The sequence below is a fragment of the Neoarius graeffei genome, chromosome 11, assembly GCF_027579695.1.
Source record: "Neoarius graeffei isolate fNeoGra1 chromosome 11, fNeoGra1.pri, whole genome shotgun sequence".
NCBI lineage: Eukaryota > Metazoa > Chordata > Actinopteri > Siluriformes > Ariidae > Neoarius > Neoarius graeffei.
This window is the reverse complement of record NC_083579.1, coordinates 5,961,077-5,984,660: the sequence shown is the minus strand read 5'-3', so window position 1 is coordinate 5,984,660 and position 23,584 is coordinate 5,961,077. Positions and strand designations below refer to the sequence as shown.

At 41.5% G+C, this 23,584-nt stretch overlaps 2 protein-coding genes across 7 annotated transcripts in view; one reads left to right on the top strand and one right to left on the bottom strand.

The window, feature by feature from the left end:
• The window catches only part of LOC132894068 (uncharacterized), a 42,487-nt gene extending 23,711 nt beyond the window's left edge, over window positions 1–18,776 (bottom strand). Inside the window, exons 1-2 of one of the 2 annotated variants that reach the window (XM_060933325.1) lie at window positions 18,341–18,776; window positions 16,159–17,001 (exon numbers count right to left, since the gene is read on the bottom strand). In XM_060933325.1, coding sequence (XP_060789308.1) covers window positions 16,323–17,001; window positions 18,341–18,537 — 876 coding nt within the window. In that variant the 5' untranslated portion in view covers window positions 18,538–18,776 and the 3' untranslated portion in view covers window positions 16,159–16,322. Of the gene's footprint in view, window positions 1–16,158; window positions 17,002–18,340 lie in introns of those variants that run through there. The other variant, XR_009655609.1, reaches the window with a different exon arrangement.
• The window catches only part of arhgef10 (Rho guanine nucleotide exchange factor (GEF) 10), a 198,651-nt gene that overhangs the window by 135,096 nt on the left and 39,971 nt on the right, over window positions 1–23,584 (top strand). For all 5 annotated transcript variants that reach the window (XM_060933319.1, XM_060933320.1, XM_060933321.1 and 2 more), the window contains 2 exons: window positions 14,374–14,516; window positions 20,381–20,555. In XM_060933319.1, the coding sequence (XP_060789302.1) occupies window positions 14,374–14,516; window positions 20,381–20,555 (318 nt within the window). The remainder of the gene's footprint in view (window positions 1–14,373; window positions 14,517–20,380; window positions 20,556–23,584) is intronic.

The window sequence follows — 23,584 nt, the reverse complement described above, 5'->3', positions numbered from 1 at the left end:
GCCTCATGATGCAATACGCAAGAAAAGAAAGAAGATTTACTGCCATTTTACTTTGTATTTGAGTAAAGTGAATAAATAAATGGTCTGTGGAAAATACAGTTAATCCTGGGAACTGCATGCACAGGAGTTTTTGTGTTTACTCCGCCCGGCTGGCTACTTATTTGTCATGGCTGGCTAGTATGAGCCTTAGTGGAAAGCCCTGGGAATGCGGAAATGTCAAGTTCGATTTTAGATTTACGAACCTGAAAAAAATGTCGAAAAACCGGCGTTAAAAAAAAAATTTCAACCGCACAAACGGCACTCACCCGGCCGGTGGACCGGAAACAGAACATTTTTTAATAATGGCCTTATGGACACTAATATGATTTGGATGTTGTTAAAAATAGTTTTGATCTCATTTTATCTGCATAGTTAATCACTTCCTAGGAAAGATGAAATTATTTCGATGACTCGCCCTGTCCGAATCTCGTGTTCATCTCATTAAATGCTCTTCAGAATGTAGATGAAAGTAGTTTTCCTCACCACACAAATATTCCTCCAAGGTCAAAAGGGTCAGATATTGGTAACATCCTTCTGGGGACAGGAATATATATCTTACCTGTGGTAAGATACTTGGGTCCCCATCAAGACACATGCATACACAAATGTACAGACATTACAGATGTGGTAGAGATTAAATTGAGAAGAAGAAGAAAAAACACACAAATATTCTGTAATATCAGGGTTAGAGTCATGTTGTGCAAGTCTGTGTTGTTTTTTTAAAGTGTGTGTGTAGGTGGTGGTTATGTAAGCAGTATGCCTAGAGCTGCACAAACGGAATGTAGATCAGTTAGAAGCAGCCTAAGGCTAGAAAGAAACAAGGACACACACACACTATTGAGGACAGTGCCATGTTGAAGAGAAGTGTGTGTGCGCGCGCGCTTGAACAACACACACTCTACAGCACCCTCATTCTTAATAGAATGGAGTTAGTCATGAATGATTTATTCATTCCTGTACGTGTCTCTGAAGTGTGTTATGTATGTGTATATACACACACACACACACACACACACACACACACACACACACACACACACACACACACACCTTCTCTGTTTCTACACTCCAGTTTAGTTCTATTCAACAGTGCACTGCCCTCAATAGCAGTATTAAACAACACTTCACAGCACCCTCAATCTGTTCCTGATAAATAGCGTGAAGTTGGCCATGCATGTTGGTCATTCCTGCGCCCCTCTCTGAACTGTCCACACACACGTCCCGCCTACACACACACACACACACACACACTCATCAGTCTTGCAATTATTGCTTGTGTGGACTGTGTTTGTGACGGCGATGGTGTGTGATGAATATTGTGACGTGTTGCATTATTCGCTTTTCTGCTTTACATTTCCATCATGTCAATCTATTCACACACACATACACTGTAAATGTAGAATCCTGCATGAAACCATAACCAGAGCAAGTGTATACGGGTCCGTCTCAGAAACTGCTCTCTCGTTTGGGACATTATGGTCAAAAAATAAATTTTCTAATTTTACTTTTTTTTTTTTTGCATTTACCCAACACTCAATGTTTCTTTTGTCATGTTTAATAAGAATAAAGATAGTATCTTGCTTTATCTGGCCTCCACTGTGGAACATTTTTTTGATTACAATTCAAATGCTTTTGTAAAATTGATTTCCATATAAAATAACGACATCATGAAGAATTAAAGCCCCTCCTTCACAGATGAGTGAAAATATTGAATAAATTTCCTCTTTTTGATTGCTTGGGTTAAAAATGCCAAGTTATGATGACTGAATTGATTTTTCACTTAAATATGAATAATATGATACAGTTTGGGTATTTGATATGGCGACATAGGACACGATGGAAAAATCAAGAACACACCGGAAAGATGAGAATAACGGCGGTGGTAAAAGAACAGCGACTGTACCGGCTGAAGGTCGCGCGGGTCTCTGCTGTGGCGCGCGAGCAACGGGACATCACTACCGCACCGGACGGAGCGCGAGGCGGGGGCGGGGCAAAATGACTGGCCGTAGATTCTATCAAAAGTTCGATCGAAATTGACGATGGTTGCAAAATATTGGCCAAAAATACGCAAACACTACGAAATATGAAAGCAAGATGAAAAAGAAACATTCTGTTGCCTTATACTGCAAGACTAAAACAAAATAAAACTGCCAAAACTCACCTTTTCAGCGATAACGTCCGAACAGATCACTCGCATAACAGAAAGACCGCAAATGGAAGCACGATCAACTTCTAACTGTTGGAGTGGAAAATTCCATTCTACACATGCAGATTGTTAATGTGTGTCCTTCCCCGCACACAAATAACACGCTACGGTAAAAAATAGACCACGACTCATTTTATAGCTCAGAAATTCATACAAGACCAGCTACCATCGTAACATATTCTGTAAGAAACATATTCTATACCGAACTTTTTCAGCTTTCGTTTTAAAAAACAAAATCGCAGATTTATAACTAAATTTTTATACGGCGTAGTGATCGTATTGTTTTTGGGTTTGCAGAAAACGGAGTTACAATGGTGATCAAATATTTTGCATGATGTTTTATTACGGTTATGATTATTCTGTGAGCGCACCAATCCTTAGGTGTATAAAGTTACAACTTAAAATACAATTAGTGATAACTGTAGACTTTTCAGTGGACTACAACCTTTTTAAGGGAATGTGATGTAGTCGACCATTTATCATGTCCCAGATCAAGCCGCCATTTTTCCACAAATTTGCGGAATTTTTGCCAAATTCTGAATATTCACATCAAAGATTTAGTTTTATCTGTATTATTTCTTTCATCATTTTATTTCAAATTAAAACCAACATCACCATTCAAAACTGTATAGTTTATTGAATGAGAGTATATTTATTGGGGTACCCCACAGTACCCAGTTTCTGAGACAGACCCAGATACAAGATATGCAGTTTTGGGACACACACACACACACAGTCCTTAGGGTAGTATCTCACTGGGCTGCGACAGCCCGCGACACAATTATTGCGATTAGTGTCAGATCACAGAATCCAGGGACACATGTCTGCCCGGGGGCATTTTGAGTTATTGACAGATTCAGAAAGTACAGTTTCTAAGCTTTCCAATGATGCCTTCCATGTGGAGATCTGACAATATTTGAAGAATGTGTGGCCTTTTGAAAGTGTATACTTCTTAAAACAGGAAAGGGAGAAAATCGCCCTCAAAGTTTTCCATCTCAGCTACTCTGGGTGTAGGGCGGGCACATAATGGTGCTCATTTGCATGACATTAAGGAAAGCCCTACCCCCTACGAGCTAGCATGATGCTACTTTCATGTAAACAAAGATCACGACGTCAATTTTCCTTCCATGCAAAGTATGCCCAAAACAATTATGAAGTACAAAAATAAGTCCTAAAGTATACTTTAACGTTTTGTGGTTGAAAAATTACTCACACCGTAAGAAAGAAAGATAGCACGATGATGACACAACTAACACAACGCTAGTTTCATGTAACCAAACCACAACACTCTCCGTTACATGCAAAAATAACCACACCGCCTTAGATTAATAAACTTACCCCATCAGAAAGAGAAACGTCGCCTTGCACACATCAATGCCTCCGATGGAATATGTAGTTCTAGAACACTTCCTTTTGGTTGTGGTTTTTTTTTTGCTAGAAATGGTTATCTCCGATGTAACTACCATGCGTCTGTTTGCTTTGCGGTGTTTCGGCTCCTCTGCGATCTGTTTAGCTGCTCCATATTCATTCCATAGTGAAATTACACGCCTGTATGCAGCTTAAGTAGCCACGAGCTCAGCTCGTATCATACAGCTGATTGGCGAAAAAAAAAAACCCAAAAGACTTAAATCGTCACGTGAATGGCCCATATGGTAATTTACCCACACCCCCCAGCAGGCTACAGTCCTGACAAAAACGAGACAATTTGCAACAAAAAATGTATGCTTTTCCAACAAAACAATCTATTATCTGAAATACTGATTGCATTCTTCAAGATCTCAACTTGCACATTATGGAAAAAAACGAAAATCACAAATAAAAAAAAAAAAAAAAAGCTTCTTTTGCGATTTTCTCAGATTCGTTTCGGCCGACATGTGTCCCTGGATTCCGTGAAGTGCCACGGAATGCATATTATACGAATTAGCGACAATTTTCACTTGGAATCGCACTGAATTGATATTTGTATATTTTACCGCAGTTATTGTGTCTCCAACTAGTCGCAGGCTGTCGCAGCCCGGCTTTCCTTCGACAGGCAGGGAAGTAGAGGAAGCTTCACGGAAACTGACTCGAGAAGGGTTCGCAACGGCTTTGCGACACCAGCGACGTATTTGCAGCGATTTTGAGCGAAATTTTGTCGCACGAATTTTTTGAACATGTTCAAAATTTCAGCGACGAAGGAGCGACACTTTGCGACTCATGCGAGGAAATCGAGAAGCCCCGCGGATGTTTCAAGACACTTTTGAAACTCTCTCGCGCATGACGTTTGCAGTGTGTCGCAAGCCGTCGCAGCCCAGCGAGATACTGGCTTTATTCATTAGTCAATATTGGCTCTGATCATAAAACAAGCATATGTAAATTTCTCCATCAGTTTCCTTCTTCATCATTTTCATCTTTTCCTGCAAGTGTAAATTTGAGCAACGACCTGAAAGAAAATCTTGATTCGCAGTTAGATCAAGATGATCAATTATAATAAATCAGGAATATCACACAACAGCTCATGTAGTTATCTGAAAATAATACACACTGGAGTGATGCGATGCATATTACCGCGTAAGTTTGGAGTGTCTTTGTTTTTTATTCTGTTTATACAACAGCAATTTGCGAACAATTACAAAGTTTACTTTCTTAAAGCGATTAACCAGGACGTTTTTTAATTACTGGGTTATGAAATGTCATCATTGTACAGTATATTAATACAAGATGATGTAGACGAAAAAAAATTAAGAGGATTTTAGCTTAAAAAAACATGTTAAAGTTGGAACATCAGTCCGTTGAGCCGTTTCCCTGGGCGTGGCCATACTGGATTAGCCAGGAGACGAAAACGAGGGTGGCGCTGTGTGATGTAGGATTCTGCACGACAGCGTACGTACCGTGTCACGCATCAAATGGATGGAAGATAAGCAGGTAAATATATATATTTTTAAATAAGCAGGTAATAAACTAGCCACTACTTTATTTTGATTCCTTTTCTAGTCCTGCATTGGCATAATTTTTGTAGAGAAATGCAAACAAATTGGCCGAGACATTAATACGCTAGACCATAATATTATACTATAGTCTAGTACAGCATGCACTTGTACACCTCCGCTGTGCTCGCGGAAAATGACATCATGCACGATGGAGTTATGGCCGCCTCGCTGGCAAAAAACAGTCCCGTCCGTTTTCATTACTTTACTGGTCATATCATTAAGAACAAATTCAACGTGCAGATTTTTTTTTTTTATATATATAAAGGACAGACATGAAGACTGACTTTTAGCTCAGTTTGTTTATTTGCGAGATATTTTCTTTAACGAACGTCATGTGACGCATTTTTTAATGGTTTATAGTTAACCAGTCAACTGATAACCAGTCGGTCTCTCAGCAGCCTCTTTTTTCTCTCAAAAAAACACTCCTTGGTATTTTACCAAGAAAGCGTAAACTCCTCTGCCCTGATGACGTTCCATTGCTGGGAAACTTTACAAAGCATCACGACTGTTACAAAGTGCCGACACGCGAGAATCCGAACATAAACGTTCAGTAAACGTCTCCTACACATCCGTGATTTATATTTTACTTCGTGAAACAGCAAATTTTTTAAAATTCTGTTTATTATTAGTCTGAGCTGATATGGCGGATGTGCCATATAATCCAGGTCCCTGTGTATGAGCTGTTGCTATAGAAACAGTAACGTATTGATTAACGATATGTTGATCTCATCAACAAGTATAGCAGGGTGTCCCTAGGTGAGAATGTGAATTTAATTGCGTTTTCATTGAAACCTTAAAGGAACCTTGAATCTAGTCGCGCATTTAAATGACCTTTAAGACCAGCCCTTAAATTTAGTCGTAATTTTACAAATTCATTTCATATACTACTTACTTTATTGGTATTCTTAAAAATAGTAGTGACTTTTTAAATGTAGTCATTTTAACAAAGTGGCATGTTAAACGTTCTTTGTAAAAGCACTTCGTTCTCTTTAAGACATCATGGAAAGTCACTTAACGTTATACTATAAGAAATCTTAACGTTATACAGTGAGAGTAAAAAGTATTTGATCCCTTGCTGATTTTGTTGGTTTGCCCACTAATAAAGACATGATCATTCTATACTTTTAATGGTAGATGTATTCCAACATGGAGAGACAGAATATCAAAACGAAAATCCAGAAAATAACTTTAAAGAATATATTTTAATTGATTTGTATTTCATTGAGGGAAATAAGTATTTGATCCCTCTAGCCAAAAGCACTTAATACTTGGTGGCAAAGCCTTTGTTTGCAAGCACAGCGGACAGACGTTTGTTGTACTGTAGTTAACCACAAGGTTAGCACGCATATATCAGGGGGAATTTTGGCCCACTCTTCTTTGCAGATCCTCTCTAAATCATTAAGGTTGGTGGGCTGTCGCTTGGCAACTCGGACCTTCAGCTCCCTCCATAGATTTTCGATTGGATTGAGGTCCGGAGACTGGCTGGGCCACTCCATGACCTTAATGTGGTTCTTCTTGAGCCATTCCTTTGTTGCCTTTGCTGTATGCTTCGGGTCGTTGTCATGTTGGAAGACCCAACCACGGCCCATTTTCAACTTCCTGGCAGAGGGGAGGAGGTTGTCCCTCAGGACTGCACGGTACATGGCTCCATCCATCTTCCCACTGATGTGGTGAAGTAGCCCTGTGCCCTTGGCAGAGAAACACCCCCAAAACATAATGCTTCCACCTCCATGCTTGACGGTGAGCACAGTGTTCCTGGGGTCATAGGCAGCATTTTTCTTCCTCCACACATGACGAGTAGAGTTTAGGCCAAATAGTTCAATTTTGGTCTCGTCTGACCACAGAACCTTCTCCCAATCACTTTGTACATCATTGAGGTGATCATTGGCATACTTTAGGCGGGCCTCCACATGTGCCTTCTTAAGCAGGGGTACCTTTCGGGCACTGCAGGATTTTAATCCATTGCGGCGCAAAGTGTTGCCAATTGTTTTCCTGGTGACTGTGGTCCCAGCTGCCTTGAGGTCATTCACTAACTCCCGCTGTGTGGTTGCAGGCCGATTTCTCACAGTTCTCATGATCATTGCCACCACATGAGGTGAAATCTTCTGTGGAGCACCAGACCGAGGTCTACTGATGGTCACGTTATACTTCTTAAATTTTCTCACAATTGCACCAATGGTTGTTACTTTAATACCCAGCATCTTGCTAATGTTTTTGTAGCCCATTCCAGATTTGTGCAGGTCAACAATCCTGTCTCTGAGGTCCTGAGAGAGTTCTTTGGTCTTACCCATGTTGGAGAGTTTGGAATCTGTCTGATTGTCTGATTCTGTGAACAGGTGTCTTTCATACAGGTGATTAGTTAGAACAGGCGTCTTCAATTCAGGTAACAAGTTGATTGGGAGTGTCTAACTGGTCTGTGAAAGCCAGAACTCCTAATGCATACTAGGGGATCAAATACTTATTTCCCTCAATGAAATACAAATCAATTAATATATTTCTTTAAAGTTATTTTCTGGATTTTCGTTTTGATATTCTGTCTCTCCATGTTGGAATACATCTACCATTAAAAGTATAGAATGATCATGTCTTTATTAGTGGGCAAACCAACAAAATCAGCAAGGGATCAAATACTTTTTATTCTCACTGTAAGTAAATACAGTGAAATTTAGCATTTCATGTTAATTCGTCTAATGTAGAGTGGCCTTCACTTACGCTCAGTACTATGTCGGAAACTCGTATTAAAGTATCACTGATGAGGTTTAGGTTCAAAATGTAATTTTGAAGAGACGTGGATCTTTAGAACATAATTGACGAACAAGTGCATGTGACTTGTTACAGGTTCCAGTATCTTGGGCAGGCGGGCTGTTCAAAGACGCTTGGATATCGTTACATGTTTTGTGAGATTATTTAACAATTATTCTCCAAAGGTGAAGGGGATATCGGCGAATAATGACAGATGAAGTTGAGGTCGAGGTTATTATTCACCGATATTCACTGAGCCTGAGGTGGATAATTGTGTATACATATATATTTTATATATATATATACACACAATAATTGTATATTGTATGTATATAATAATAACTTTGCAGCGCAGACTTGCATCACTGATCTACGCCGAGTCGCATAGAATACTTTGTTTTGAAATCGATAAAATAAATCACAACTCCACCTTCCCTTTGAATAGTTTTAGACCAAACTTCGGAGCATCGTTAGTGCTTTTATTTTTGGAACAGCATTTTCTTTCATCATTTGTAATTCTTCCTCACTTACAGTGACGAAGTGATCGGCCGCCAGTTTGCCGAGTCGCTCGAGGTGATTATCGAGAAAGAGTCCGAATCTTTCGACCAATCAGTGCACAATTTCCTCTAATCACCTGCATATTTTTACTAATGTACAGTGGGGCAAAAAAGTATTTAGTCAGTCACCAATTGTGCAAGTTCTCCCACTTAAAAAGATGAGAGAGGCCTGTAATTTTCATCATCGGTACACTTCAACTATGAGAGACAGAATGAGAAAAAAAATCCAGAAAATCACATTGTCTGATTTTTAAAGAATTTATTTGCAAATTATGGTGGAAAATAAGTATTTGGTCAATAACAAAAGTTCATCTCAATACTTTGTTATATACCCTTTGTTGGCAATGACAGAGGTCAAACGTTTTCTGTAAGTCTTCACAAGGTTTTCACACACTGTTGCTGGTATTTTGGCCCATTCCTCCATGCAGATCTCCTCTAGAGCAGTGATGGTTTGGGGCTGTCGCCGGGCAACACGGACTTTCAGCTCCCTCCAAAGATTTTCTATGGGGTTGAGATCTGGAGACTGGCTAGGCCACTCCAGGACCTTGAAATGCTTCTTACGAAGCCACTCCTTCGTTGCCCGGGCGGTGTGTTTGGGATCATTGTCATGCTGAAAGACCCAGCCATGTTTCATCTTCAATGCCCTTGCTGATGGAAGGAGGTTTTCACTCAAAATCTCACGATACATGGCCCCATTCATTCTTTCCTTTACACGGATCAGTCGTCCTGGTCCCTTTGCAGAAAAACAGCCCCAAAGCGTGATGTTTCCACCCCCATGCTTCACAGTAGGTATGGTGTTCTTTGGATGCAACTCAGCATTCTTTCTCCTCCAAACACTACAAGTTGAGTTTTTACCAAAAAGTTCTATTTTGGTTTCATCTGACCATATAACATTCTCCCAATCCTCTTCTGGATCATCCAAATGCTCTCTAGCAAACTTCAGACGGGCCTGGACATGTACTGGCTTAAGCAGGGGGACACATCTGGCACTGCAGGATTTGAGTCCCTGGCGGCGTAGTGTGTTACTGATGGTAGCCTTTGTTACTTTGGTCCCAGCTCTCTGCAGGTCATTCACTAGGTCCCCCGTGTGGTTCTGGGATTTTTGCTCACCGTTCTTGTGATCATTTTGACCCCACGGGGTGAGATCTTGCGTGGAGCCCCAGATCGAGGGAGATTATCAGTGGTCTTGTATGTCTTCCATTTTCTAATAATTGCTCCCACAGTTGATTTCTTCACACCAAGCTGCTTACCTATTGCAGATTCAGTCTTCCCAGCCTGGTGCAGGTCTACAATTTTGTTTCTGGTGTCCTTTGACAGCTCTTTGGTCTTGGCCATAGTGGAGTTTGGAGTGTGACTGTTTGAGGTTGTGGACAGGTGTCTTTTATACTGATAACGAGTTCAAACAGGTGCCATTAATACAGGTAACGAGTGGAGGACAGAGGAGCCTCTTAAAGAAGTTGTTACAGGTCTGTGAGAGCCAGAAATCTTGCTTGTTTGTAGGTGACCAAATACTTATTTAACCGAGGAATTTACCAATTAATTCATTAAAAATCCTACAATGTGATTTCCTGGATTCTTTCCCCCCATTCTGTCTCTCATAGTTGAAGTGTACCTATGATGAAAATTACAGGCGCCTCTCATCTTTTTAAGTGGGAGAACTTGCACAATTGGTGGCTGACTAAATACTTTTTTGCCCCACTGTATATTATTATTATTATTATTAGTAGTAGTAGTAGAAGAAGACGTAATGATTCATCCAAGTCACGATTTGATTTTCCCACGATATTTAAAAGAAAAAATGAAATAAAAAAAAATTCTTACCAAAAAAGCAGAATGTATTTTCCTATTGTTCCTTTTGTTCAATTAAAAAAAAACCTTTTGTTTCATTTTCTTAATAACCAATAGTAATTTACCCTCATTTGTAAAAGTTGGAGTAAAATATAATAGCCTATTAACTAAAATATTCCTTTTATTAAAAGTTTAAAAAGTTCGTAACAAGTAGGTCTTTTCTTAATAAACTTTTCTGAACATTGTACTTCCTCCATTTGCTTCTCTTCTCTTTTATCCGTGGTAGCCGAGGGGTCTTAAAAGTCTTAAAGTCTTAAATTTAATATTCCAAAATTAAGGTCTTAAAAAGTCTTAAATTTCTTTGCTCAAGTCTTAATTTTTTTAAACAAAGGTCTTAAATTTACTCATACTATTTTACGATGTGAAAACGTGGGTTTTGCATAACATCAGTGAATTTCTTGGAGTATGTGCAAAGAAAGGAACAATATTGATACATTTTCGCGCCGGCGCAATCGTCGGAGTCCGTGGTGGAGAGGAGACTCCGCGAATCGCAGCATGGGGAAGTGTCATTTTAATCAGCAGTGATAGCAGATGAAAGATGTCGTGATTGGGTGAGGGAGGTTCATGGAAGCGACGTTGAAGCAAGATGCTGTGTTTGTCGAAAGACCTTCAAGTTGTCCACTATAGGTCATTTCACTTTAGAGTCTCACATGAAGAGCTCAAAGCACATTGTATCTGCCCTCCACCGCCACCAGCCCATCGCTCAGTTCTGCACGGTTCAATCTCCGAATGCACCTGGAGTTGGCACTAGCACCACTGTCAAACGTCAGCAGCGTCAGCCAAGCCAGACATCATCGGCAAGGCTAGCAACAACGCAAGGGCCGAGCAGTGGCATGATGGGTGTCGGTGGAACCCCGACACTTCGGGCAGAGGTGCTCTGGATTTTAAAAACAATTACGGAACACCACTCGTACAGCTCGAATGAGGGCATAAGCGAACTCTTTAAGGCTGTGTTCCCAGACTCGGAAGTCGCTACAACATTCTCCTGTGGAAAAACCAAAACGTCTTACAGAACAAAATTCGGTCTTGTTCCTTATATAACGAAGGAGTTGGTCAAAGACGTTAACGAGGCAAGTGGTGGATTTCTCTCATTGTGTCTCTTATCTATCCACCTCCACATCTGTCTTCCCTCCCTCCCTTGTTTACTAGGAGTATTTACATTTCTTGTTATTCAAAATGTAAAATGGTTGAAGCAAGTTGAATGTTGGGAAACTAAGACAAAGAGTTTGTCTGTTTATCATCTCTGGTCATAATTAGTTTAGAGACAGTTCTTTAGGCTTGAGTTGGGCCCACGGTTTGGCTTTTTGGCTGGTGAGTGCACACCATTGTACCAATGTATTGGTACGCCAATTGCATTTTTGTGCACCTTTAAGAGACTTTCGGCTTACCTCTTTTCTATCCATCTATCTCTATCTCTCTCTTCCCATCTATCCCCCTCGTCTCTTATCTATCTATGCCCCTCTGTATCTCTCTCCCTCTCTCGTTTACAAGGGTACAAAATGTAAAATGGTTGAAGCAAGTGCTGGGAAACGAAGACAAAGAGTTTGTCTGTTTAGAGTGTTGTGAATGTTTTGATATTTTATTTTTAAAAAAAATACACTCGCATCACTTTTTTATTTTAAGTATCATCTCTGGGTGCACGGTCATAATTAGTTCAGAGACAGTTCTTTAGGCCTCGAGTTGGGCCCTCAGTTTGGCTTTCTGACTGGTGAGTGCACACCTTTGGCATGAATGTGTTGGTATGCCTATTGCATTTTTGTGTACCTTTAAGGCCATGACGTGGACCCTACGTTGTGCTCCTTTCTTCCAGGTTTAGACTTGGTTTTTTGTCTTGAATGTGAAGATTCGACAAGCAATGCACATAATGACTTAAGTATATAACTTTTATAAAAGTATTTTTACTTGAAACATTTGTCATTATTGTGAGTTTGATCTGGTGTTCTACGACCGCATAATGGGTGCGATGTAGGTCTTAATTCTCATTTAAGTGGTCTTAAAAAGGTCTTAAAAAAGTCTTAAATTTATGGTGGGGAAACCCTGTTATCTGTCAGCAGTCTGTAAAAAAAAAAAAGAGCTCTCATTTCTTGTTAAATCTATTTGTACACAATCACAAAACAGCTCTTTCACATTTTAGATCTGTTTTCTGTGTGTTTTCGCAACATTAGAGCTGTGTTACTTCTGTATACAGTGAAGTCACATATGTTATTGCGCACTCTGCTAATTACAGCAAGGAAAAACTAAGATTACGCAGCCTGATAATGATCACCATTAATTTTTTTTATTACTTGCTCATGACATAGTAAGCTGGGCAAGGTCTTGTAATCAGTGTGGTTTGTGTTTTTGTGTCTGTTAACAATCTAGCGTCTAGACGGTTGCACCGATTGACTTCACATTTTCAGGTTAGGTGGGTAATGGTCCGTAGATTACCTGATTTTAAATTTTGGAGGTAATTGGGTCAAGGTGAAGGTCAAGGTCAACCTTTCGGTCAAAATAACGCATTTTCCATTATAGCTGAAAAACGGTTGCTTATAGGCAAATGTTTACTATTATGAGCATATAGGAACTCCCATATGGCCTTTCATTTGGCACCATAATCTGTGACCTTGAAAGGTCATACTCAAGGTCACGGATTTTCAGAGGGCTGTAACTTGAAAACGGTTGATGGTAGACAGATATTTACCGTTATCAACTTGTAGGAAGTGCCATATGGGCTTTCATTTGGCACCATGATCTTTGACCTTGAATGACTCTGAAATGTCAAACTCAAGGTCATGGATTTTCATAGGACTATAAACCTGACAGCTGATGATTGAGAAATATTAGCATTCTCAACATATATGTATAAAATAAGTGCGGCCGGGCGAGGTCTGTTTTGCCTGGCAACGCTTGTTTCGTTGATTCAAATTGTTATAAATTTGTATTGCAAATTATCATCGCACGATACATCACTACGTGCCTAATTATTAGGATTACAGTGGTAAGATTTCATGAGACCAAGTACACGAAGTTGTTTATTTTTGTACTCTTCAAGAAATGAGAAACGTAGGGAATTAAGGAACATTTTATTGAACTCTGTTTATGTCTGTTTTATTAATTCATATCAAAAGTCAGACACCCTATTAGCTCGATCAGTTTTTTTTTTCCCTCAAGTGTTGTGTATAAATGAAATTCAGTTGTTTAGAATGAAAACTCTGCTCGCATACATTTCTAAATGAAGCTTTATTTACTCCCGACTTCACTATTTAAGTGCTAAAATAAATAAAAACCTAGTTATAAATCTCATCTCATTATCTCTAGCCGCTTTATCCTGTTCTACAGGGTCGCAGGCGAGCTGGAGCCTATCCCAGCTGACTACGGGTGAAAGGCGGGGTTCACCCTGGACAAGTCGCCAGGTCATCACAGAGCTGACACATAGACACAGACAACCATTCACACTCACATTCACACCTACGCTCAATTTAGAGTCACCAGTTAACCTAACCTGCATGTCTTTGGACTGTGGGGGAAACCGGAGCACCCGGAGGAAACCCACGCGGACACGGGGAGAACATGCAAACTCCGCACAGAAAGGCCCTCGCCGTCCACGGGGCTCGAACCCGGACCTTCTTGCTGTGAGGCGACAGCGCTAACCACTACACCACTGTGCTACCCCAGCGTTACATCAGATTCAGGAAATGAATTCTTTCCTGGGATCCTGGAGAACGGTATCCTGCTGGACGCTGTCCCCGTATTGGCTGGAACACCTACATAAATTAGGGTGTGGTTTAGGTAAATTAGAGCGACCTGGGGCGGGGGGGCGTGACGTACCGGTATGCACATGACATGTAAATAGAATGAGTGGGCGGGGACTTGTCTGTCTCTAATCACAGATAGTATGAAAGTTTTAAGAATGCTCTTGTGCTCAAATCTGCACATCAGGGTTTTTTTTGTTTGTTTTTTTAAATGCAGTTTTCCATCCTTTGTTACTGTATGATTTGGACGCATATTTTTTTTTTCTTTTTCTTTCCTGCAGACGGTTCATGGGATTCCTCCAGCGTGCAGTTACTGAAGCTCGGTGTGCTGCCGGTGAAGGCGCTGCTGGCCGTCGGGGAGTGTGTGTGGGCATCATCTGGTGGACACGTCTTCATCATCAGTGCTCGTACACACACTGTGGAGGTAACGCCCGTCATAACCTTCTCCACGCCCAGGTTTGGATGTTGCAGTTGACTTATTCGGGCAACCAGAGTCAATAAACAGTAACTCTAATGCTACAGCAGAACATGTGGTTCGTAGTCTGTCGTTTAAAAAAAGAACTGCTTTAGAAGTCGACATGTAACGAGTCGATTCATGATTCGAGTTCCCGATGATATTTTTTGGGGAAAAAAAATTTACATGAAGAAAATTTTATTACCCCCAAATTTCTATACTTTATCAGCTTTAATATTCCTTTTGTTCAATAAAAATAATTTTTGTTTCATTTTCTGAATCAAAAAGTCAAAGTCCCTCCTGTTCCAGGACCTGGTCTTCCCAGGCAGCTTCCCATCCCGGTATTTTCCCACGATATTTAAAAGAAAAAAATTAAATGAAGAAACTTTTCTTACCAAAAAAGCAGGATTTATGTTCCTATTCTTTATCAAATGAAATATTCCTTTTGTTAAATAAAAATAAAACAACTTTTTGTTTCATTTTCTTAATAACCAACAATTATTTTCCCACGTTTGTAAAGGTTGCGTAAACTCTCATAACCTATTAACGAAAATATTATTTTTATAAAAAACAAAAACGTTAATAATAAATTGGCCTTTTCTCAATAAGCTTTTCTGAACATTTGTACGTCCTCCGTTTGCTTCTCTTTTCTTTATCTTTCAGCAGAGCTCTGATTTTTTTTGTTGAATTTATTTGTACACAATCACACAACAACACTTTCACATTTTAGGTGTGTGTGTGTGTTTTCCACTGAGCTCTATATGAAATCTGGGGAGCTCATTGGCCCGTCAGAGTGAAGCCATCTGGCCGCCATCTTACCACTCACATAGCGTGTATTTGGCTTGTGTGTTCGTGTCGTGTCCGGTCAAATTTGCCAGGATTGTTCCAGGATCTGGTCTTCCCAGGCAGCTTCCCATCCCAGTACTAACCAGGCCCTTAAGACACACTGGGTGGAGCCAATCTCCGTTTCTATAGCCCTCGGCCTCTCGCTTATTGCACAGCTAGGGTTACAGTAGGGAGCGTGTCCTCTGGTAACCGCGAGAACTTGACTCCCTTCTCACATCTGTATTGCAGCGCCTCGCCAGGTGGCAGTAGGTACCATTTTTATGATGGTCTTTTGGTATGACGTACCGTACTTTGATAAGATTTGTGCTGAATGACTCCCACCGTTCCTTCCAGCAGCGTCACTGCGATGCTCCAACAATTTTACTGGAAAAACAGAGACTTATAAATAACGTCTTGTCTTTTTCTCCAAGATTCAACACTAATTAATAAATAAATATCGATTTCCCAGCAGAACTTGAACCATATTACGTATAGAACAGGACGATTACACCGCCAGTTTAATTATCGACAAATGTCTGCTCGAAGAAAAACACACACACTTTTTTTTTTTTTTTTAAATTCAGACTATTCCACTATGGAATCCATTGCGAGCCTGCGATGTGAATGCACATGTTTCAAGATTTAAAGAGCAGGCTACATCTTTGATCAGATGCCTATCCTGTAATCAGAAGACATAGTCTGACTTTAATTATATTTCATTACTCTTTCGTACTGTTAACATTCTGCTGGTAAATTTTATATGATTTATTTATTTATTATCCCGCTAGACCAGGATCACCCATGCTAGATGGGAGATAGAAGCACAGGTAAGGACTACCTGCATGGCGTTACTGCCTGACGCACCTCCGACGGTGCCAATGGGGTAACTGCAGGGTCATCAGCCGGAAGCCACCCTTCATTGATGTTTCACTCCATTATTCCCAGAACATCTCATGGTGGTGGAGCAACGACAGGGACGTCTCCCTGCCGCCCCCTGCAGCCACCCCAGGACCCCTCTTTCCCCCATGACATGTCCTTCCTTCTCAGCCACAGCCAGAAACTGGCTCTTTCCGCCTCTTCTGCCAATTCCCTGGATGCCCTCTTGAGCTTTGTTCCGGTCACTCCAATCTTCCTGAGGAGATGCTGGATGGATGTTCCAATGAACCCCCTGCAGCCAACCTCCACAGGGTAGATAGTGGTTGACCATCCAGCTTCTCGGCACTCGGCTACCGGCTCGGTGTATTTGTCCCTCTTCCTTTCAAAAGCAGCCTCCATTCCTCCTTCCCAAGGGATGGTTAGCTCTGGCAGGATTACTGTCTTGACTGCAGGGGACCACAGGACGACGTCTGGTCTCAGAGAGGTGGTGGTTATCTCTGGTGGGAACTTGAGCTGCTGATCAAGGTCCACCCTTAAGTTCCAGTCGCATCCAGGTGTTAACAGTGGTGATCTCTCCCTCTGACTGATGTTCGGAGCTCCAGCCCCTTGTCCAATGAAGCAGATCAGCGTCCGTGTCTTGGAAGGAGGGTCTTTGGCTGCTTCCATCCTCCGCACCTCAAGGACTTCCGCGAGCTTCCGCAGGACCAGATCGTGCCGCCACCTGTACCTACCCTGAGCCAGGGCTATCTTGCAACTGGACAGGATATGTTGTAAAAATATTAGTCTGACTTTAATTATATTTCATTACTCTTTCGTACTGTTAACATTCTGCTGGTAAATTTTATTTATTTATTTATTTATTTATTTATTTATTATCCCGCTAGACCAGGATTAGCCATGCTATAATTAAGCACAAAATAAACAAATGGAGGGGGAAAAAAATGACCCAACCCTGAGTAGAACTCATGATCTCCCAATTGAGAGGCGTACACGCCAACCATAAGGCCAACTCGCGGTCTCATTTTCTTCATAAAATGAAAACATTAATAACAAACCTTTTAATAAACAGTCTGTAAAAACAGAGCTCTGATTTCTTGTTAAATCTATTTGTACACAATCGCACAACAGCTCTCTCACATTTTAGATCTTTTTTTTTTGTGTGTGCATTTTCGCAACATTAGAGCTGTGTTACTCCCACCTACACTGAAGTCAAATGCATTCCCTGTTGCTATTGTACGTTATTGTGCCCTCTGCTGTCTAAACATCACAATTACAGTGAGGAAAAAGCAACAGATAACACACGATTCATTTTAAATTTTGTCGATTTGTATCGCGATTTATCATCGCACGATATATCGCTACATGCCTGATTAGAAGATAAGCTCGAGGAAAAGTTTGTAGCGTGATACGATGCCGCTAGTTTTGTAAATCTAAGTGTCAAATCTTCATATACGTAACGCAACTGATTTTTACGGCCTGTCGCAATCCTCGCTTATTTTCACACGTAGCTTGAACAGTGCTAAACTGGAGCCTGTGCATTTTCACGTGGCCTCGTAGCTCTGGTACAAAACGTCCTGGTGACGACTGACTTTTGAATGACGTGTACGCAGCAGTGTACACCACTTTACTCCAGTTCGATACACACTAAAGCTAAAGTGTAAAGGATTATCCAAATTCAACATCACTGTGGTAGCTCGCGGTAACGATGATTTACGGATAACTATACAGGGATGTACAGTGTTTATGAAAGAGCACAGAGTCGTACATGAGTCTGTCCTACTTTTAGAAATATTTTTCTCGCGTTGGAAAGCCTTTTTTCTGTCCGCTCTGGCGGCTCAGTGAAATATTGTTCAAACTCGGGTTATAAAAACAATGTGGTGATCTCTTTCCAGCATTTTTCTTCTTCCTCTCGGTCATGATAGGGCAGTTTGGAAATCTCGCACAGCATGGCCAACCTTGGTTTTGGTAATAAAATGTTCTTGGTTTGGTGCCATTTTGCTGATTATGCTGTTGTTTAACACACACACACACTTTTAATACAGACAAATCAGTTTGTGTGACTGTAAGAAATCGATTTGTGAGAAACTGCTTACATTGCAAGACAGCAAGCTAAATTTCCATCAATCGGTTTATCCGACAGCACAGAGAACATTCTGGGCATGAACGCAGCGTTGCAACGTCGATTAACCCCTCGTACGGCCGACGCAGTGGAACATTTATTGGTGTGGACCAAGCAGACTGCCGTCCGTGTTCTCCTGTGACTCTTAAGGATTCGGTTTCCCAAAAGCATTCTCTGACTTGGTTCAGCTGCTGACGAGATCAGACATGCACATCTCTTCTTTTCTTTTTTTTTTTTTCTTTAAAGCACTCAGCAGGTTTTAAGACAGGCTCTGATTTCCCTGAGGCATTTCTCAAACTTGGTGTCCTCCCTAAAAGAGTTCCAGACTGACCAAACGCTGAAGCGGCACTAATCAGAGCTCGGGTGATGAATCAGACCCGGGCTCTCGTTTATTAGCCGTGTTGGCACGGAGGTTTCTGCGCAGAGAAAGTGATCTATCGAGGTTTTCTTGATCTCCTGACCAGGTGGATAGAGCCCCTAGTGGTAGAAGTGTGTAATTGTGGGTAAACTGATTATAAGGCGCTGCTGTCTTATTGTCAATCAAATCAGCATAACTGACAGAATAACACTGAGTCATAGAGAAGGTGTGGCTTCTGTAACAGTCAGACCTAATGAAGGAGGTGTGGCCTCTGTACAGGTCCGTCATAGTGAAGGAGGCGTGGCGTCTGTACTGGTTAGATGTAATGAAGGTGTGATCAAGGTGTCAGTTCTAATGAAGGTGTGGTCTTTGTATCTCCATCACAGTGAAGGAGGCATGGCCTATGTGCCTGTCAGTCCTAATGGAGGTGTGGCCTTTCTCATTCATAGGGAAGTAGGCATGGCCTTGGTACAGGTCAGACATAATGAAGGTGGTGTGGCCTGTGTGTATCAGTCATAGTGAAGGTGTGGCCTCTGTACTGGTCAGACATAATGAACTAGTTGTGACCAAGGTGCCTGTCAGTCTTAATGAAGGAGGTGTGGCGTCTGTACTGGCCAGTCGTAATGGAGGTGTGCCCGTCAGACATAATGATGTAGGTGTGGCCTATATGCCCATCAGTCCCAATGAAGGAGGTGTGGCTTTTGTATCTCAGTAATAGTGAAGGAGGCGTAGCCTCTGTACATAGTGAAGGCGTGGCCTCTGTACTCTTCAGACCTAAGGAAGGAGGTGTGGCCTCTATGACTGTCCGCCTCAGCTGAAGCAGGCACGGCCTCCATGTCCATCATAGTGAAGGAGGCGTGGCCTCTGTCAGTCACAGTGAAGTAGACGTGATCTCTGTTCTTGTTACTTCTAATCAAGGAGGCGTGGCCTCTGTCCCTGTCAGTCTGAAAGGAGGTGTGACCGAGGTGCTGTCAGTCTTAATGAAGGAGGTGTGGCTTTTGTATCTCAGTAATAGTGAAGGAGGCGTAGCCTCTGTACTCTTCAGACCTAAGGAAGGAGGTGTGGCCTCTATGACTGTCTGCCTCAGTTGAAGCAGGCACGGCCTCCATGTCCATCATAGTGAAGGAGGCGTGGCCTCTGTCAGTCACAGTGAAGTAGACGTGATCTCTGTTCTTGTTACTTCTAATCAAGGAGGCGTGGCCTCTGTCCCTGTCAGTCTGAAAGGAGGTGTGGCCTCTGTACTGGTTAGTCATAATGGAGGTGTGGCCTATGTGCCCATCAGTCCCAATGAAGGAGGTGTGGCCTTTGTATCTCAGTAATAGTGAATGGAGGCGTAGCCTCTGTAAATAGTGAAGGCGTGGCCTCTGTACTCTTCAGACCTAAGGAAGGAGGTGTGGCCTCTATGACTGTCCGCCTCAGTTGAAGCAGGCACGGCCTCCATGTCCATCATAGTGAAGGAGGCGTGGCCTGTGTCAGTCACAGTGAAGTAGACGTGATCTCTGTTCTTGTTACTTCTAATCAAGGAGGCGTGGCCTCTGTCCCTGTCAGTCTGAATGAAGGAGGCGTGGCCTCTATCAGTCTGTAAGTTTTAAATATGTTATTGCTCAGTAATAAGGATTAACAGAGTACACCGTGTCTGTCCTGGGTGTTGTACAGCACCAGCTGGAGGCGCATCAGGAGGAGGGAATGGTCGTGTCCCAAATGGTGGTAGCAGGAGTGGGCATCTGGATCGCCTTCAGCTCGGGTTCCACACTCCGCCTGTTCCACACTGAGACACTGGAGCACCTGCAGGACATCAACATCGCTACTCCTGTTCACAACATTCTCTCAGGTACACACACACACACACACACAACATTCAGCCTGGTCCACCCGTCCACCACTGAATCTAACAAACAGTGAGAAGGAGGAATTGTGGTATTTTTAAGTACATCTGCAGTACAACTACCAGTGAATGAACTGTTACTACAGAAACGATAACGTATTAGAATGAACGCATTGAATGACCAATCAGAATCGAGAATCAAACAGCGCCGTGGCATAAGCTGAAAAACACGTGCGTTTTGTCATTAATTGTGACACTTATTAAAAAAAAAAAACCAGCCCGTAAAATTAGCGAATATCTTCAATAATGTCGTTAAAATTGAACAACACTGAATGTGATTTACAGATCAGTTTACATTTTAGTTTCAGAGGCAACATATCTGTTTTAATCTTAGTTTTTTTATCTGTAATAACTGCCTGAACACACACCTGAAACACACCCGCTCACCTTTAATCCAGGTAACACACACTCGGCTAAACACCACCAAATCAGTCCACACTTTCATACATGTCAACCTTTGGTCAATCAAACCTGTATAACCAACCTCCAAAATCCGTATTTCCCTTATAAAATCTGTATAAGATGCAAATTAAAATAATTTATCTAAAATTTGAATGATAATTAACAATGATATATCCCAGTTACTTTTTATTCAATATTAATAACAATAAACCTTCAGAATGAATACAAAGCTCCAATGTTCGACAAAAACACAAAGTGTCACTCTAATGTTCTGAATTGTACTCCATGACAGCTTTAGCGCTCTGCACCAATACCTCACGAGGCTGCATGTCACAGCAAGTGTCTGTGTTGATCTTGCCGGAGTGCCCATTCAGAATCTTTTCAGTCGCTAGTGAAAGTCGCTCAGGTGGAAATACGTGTTTCAAACAAAATGTTACTTCCCGGTTGGCGGGATTCTCGCAATGTGGTGTGCGCATGATCAAAAGTGGAACGAAGTTTCGCTACCACAAGATAACGCGCGATTTCATAAGACTCTTTACTGGCTGTCTGTGGTGTACAGTACGTTTGTAAATGTTATGCGCTCTTTTATCATCGTGGGAATTGATTATAGCTCTAAATAAATATTGAAGTTTTTTTTTTTAAAAGAATCTGTATAACTTTATTTGTATGCCCGTATACTACGTTTATTGAATCAAATCCGTATAGGTTGACATGTATGCACTTTAATCCAGAATACACAAATTACACACTGCAGTCATGTAATAATATATACACACACACACACGTGTAGAATTTATCCTCCAGGGTTTTATCCTGATGACTTCATCAGTGTGTTATTTGTCTTTGGTTGAGAGCTGAGATGTTGCGTTTTTAAGGTGTATATTTGGTTGAAACCTCTTATTTGTTCCTGAGTCACTACAGGGCTTTAAGGTGATGCAATTCTTTCATGTTTTGTTGCAAAATTTTCATATTTAGATTTAATTCCGGAATCACAATGAGCGAAATAATTTGATTGTAAAAACATCAACATTATAACTGTATAACATTATAAACAGTGTGTGGGATTGAACTCATGAACTGTTCTTGATCATGAAGAATACTTTGGAATAATTTAATAGTTATGGTGTGTGTGTGTGTGTTGAAGAGAGTTTGAGATTACATCATAGGCGTGTGTGTGTTTGGGTGTGGTGTTTGAGTAAGCAATAGTTCTGGTCTTTAATTCGTTTCTCTGATCTCTGAACGTTTCTACCCAAACGTTTCTCCAGTTTGAAAGCAGTTTCTTAAATCATTTTTTCCATAAACAACAACTATCGATGCATCTTGGAACATAAAACCACGTGTACTGTAATAATATGAATAAACCATTAAATACTGGTAGTAGTAGGAATAATAATATCTTGAATATTCATAAGATGAATAAAGAGATTGCATCAAAAGAGAGCGAAGGATTTTTGTGCACAGCTTGAAATTTTGGTCTGGATCACAGATAATCTAATACCCCTTTTCCACCAAATCAGTTCCAGGGCTGGTGCTGGTTCACAACTCGTTCAACTTGCGAGCCAGCTGAGAACCAGTTTGCTTTTCCATAGCTCGCGGCGCTAAGGGAAGCCACGTCAGTTACGTCGCTGTATACGTCAGTTACGTCGCTACGTTTGCATAAACCTTGGCGCGAATATCGAAGCAAAAACAACGCGGAAGAAGCAGCAGCAACAACAACAATAATGGATGACTTCACGTTTGTACAGCTGCTGCTTCTCGTTGCTTAAAAATGGCGATCTTTCGCGGTCTTGTTATTGTTGTTGGTCTTAACAACTCCACCCCACCGCTGACGTAAGCGGTTCTTTCCTCTGGCCCAGCAGAGAGTTGGTGCTAGCCTGGAACCGGTTTTTCTGGCCCCAGAGCCAGTTCTTTGTCAGCGGAAACAGAAAACCCGGTTCCAAACTAAGCACTGGCCCCGAACCAGCCCTGGAACTGCTTTGGTGGAAAAGGGGCATATGACAGAGTTTCTAGAATGTTTGGGGGGAGGGTCGCTGTAAGGCCCTGCGCACACTCCAGCTCGCGATGGGTTTAATTTACGAATACTCAGCAATGAAAAGTTTGTAGCATCACTACCGATCGTGTCGTACACGGCGAATGTTCTCCAAGCTTCACGAGTTGTTTCTTGGTGTGTCTCCGCCTCGTGATTGGCCAAAAACGTCGTGAGAAATTTCAATGCATGCATTGAAATTCGGTGGTGATGTTTTCATCGGCAAACTAAGCGGCGAATCCTCGCGGATGGGTTTGAGAATGCTTCAGGAAGTATCGCCACCAAACGCCTCATTTCCATCTAACTCATCGCAAAGCGTCACGATGGACCTGTAGTGTGACTGCAGCCTCAAATGATACGAGATCAGAGAAGACGGGTGTAAGAATGTTCGACATGCAGCACAAGTTAATACAGGAAGTTCTTGCTAGCGAGTGAACCTCACTAACCGGAGCATCCTCCTGACTAAAATCTGAACTAAGCTTTGATATTCGGTGTTGCTTGTACGAAATCAGCATTGATCGTCATGGTACATGATGATAATATTAAG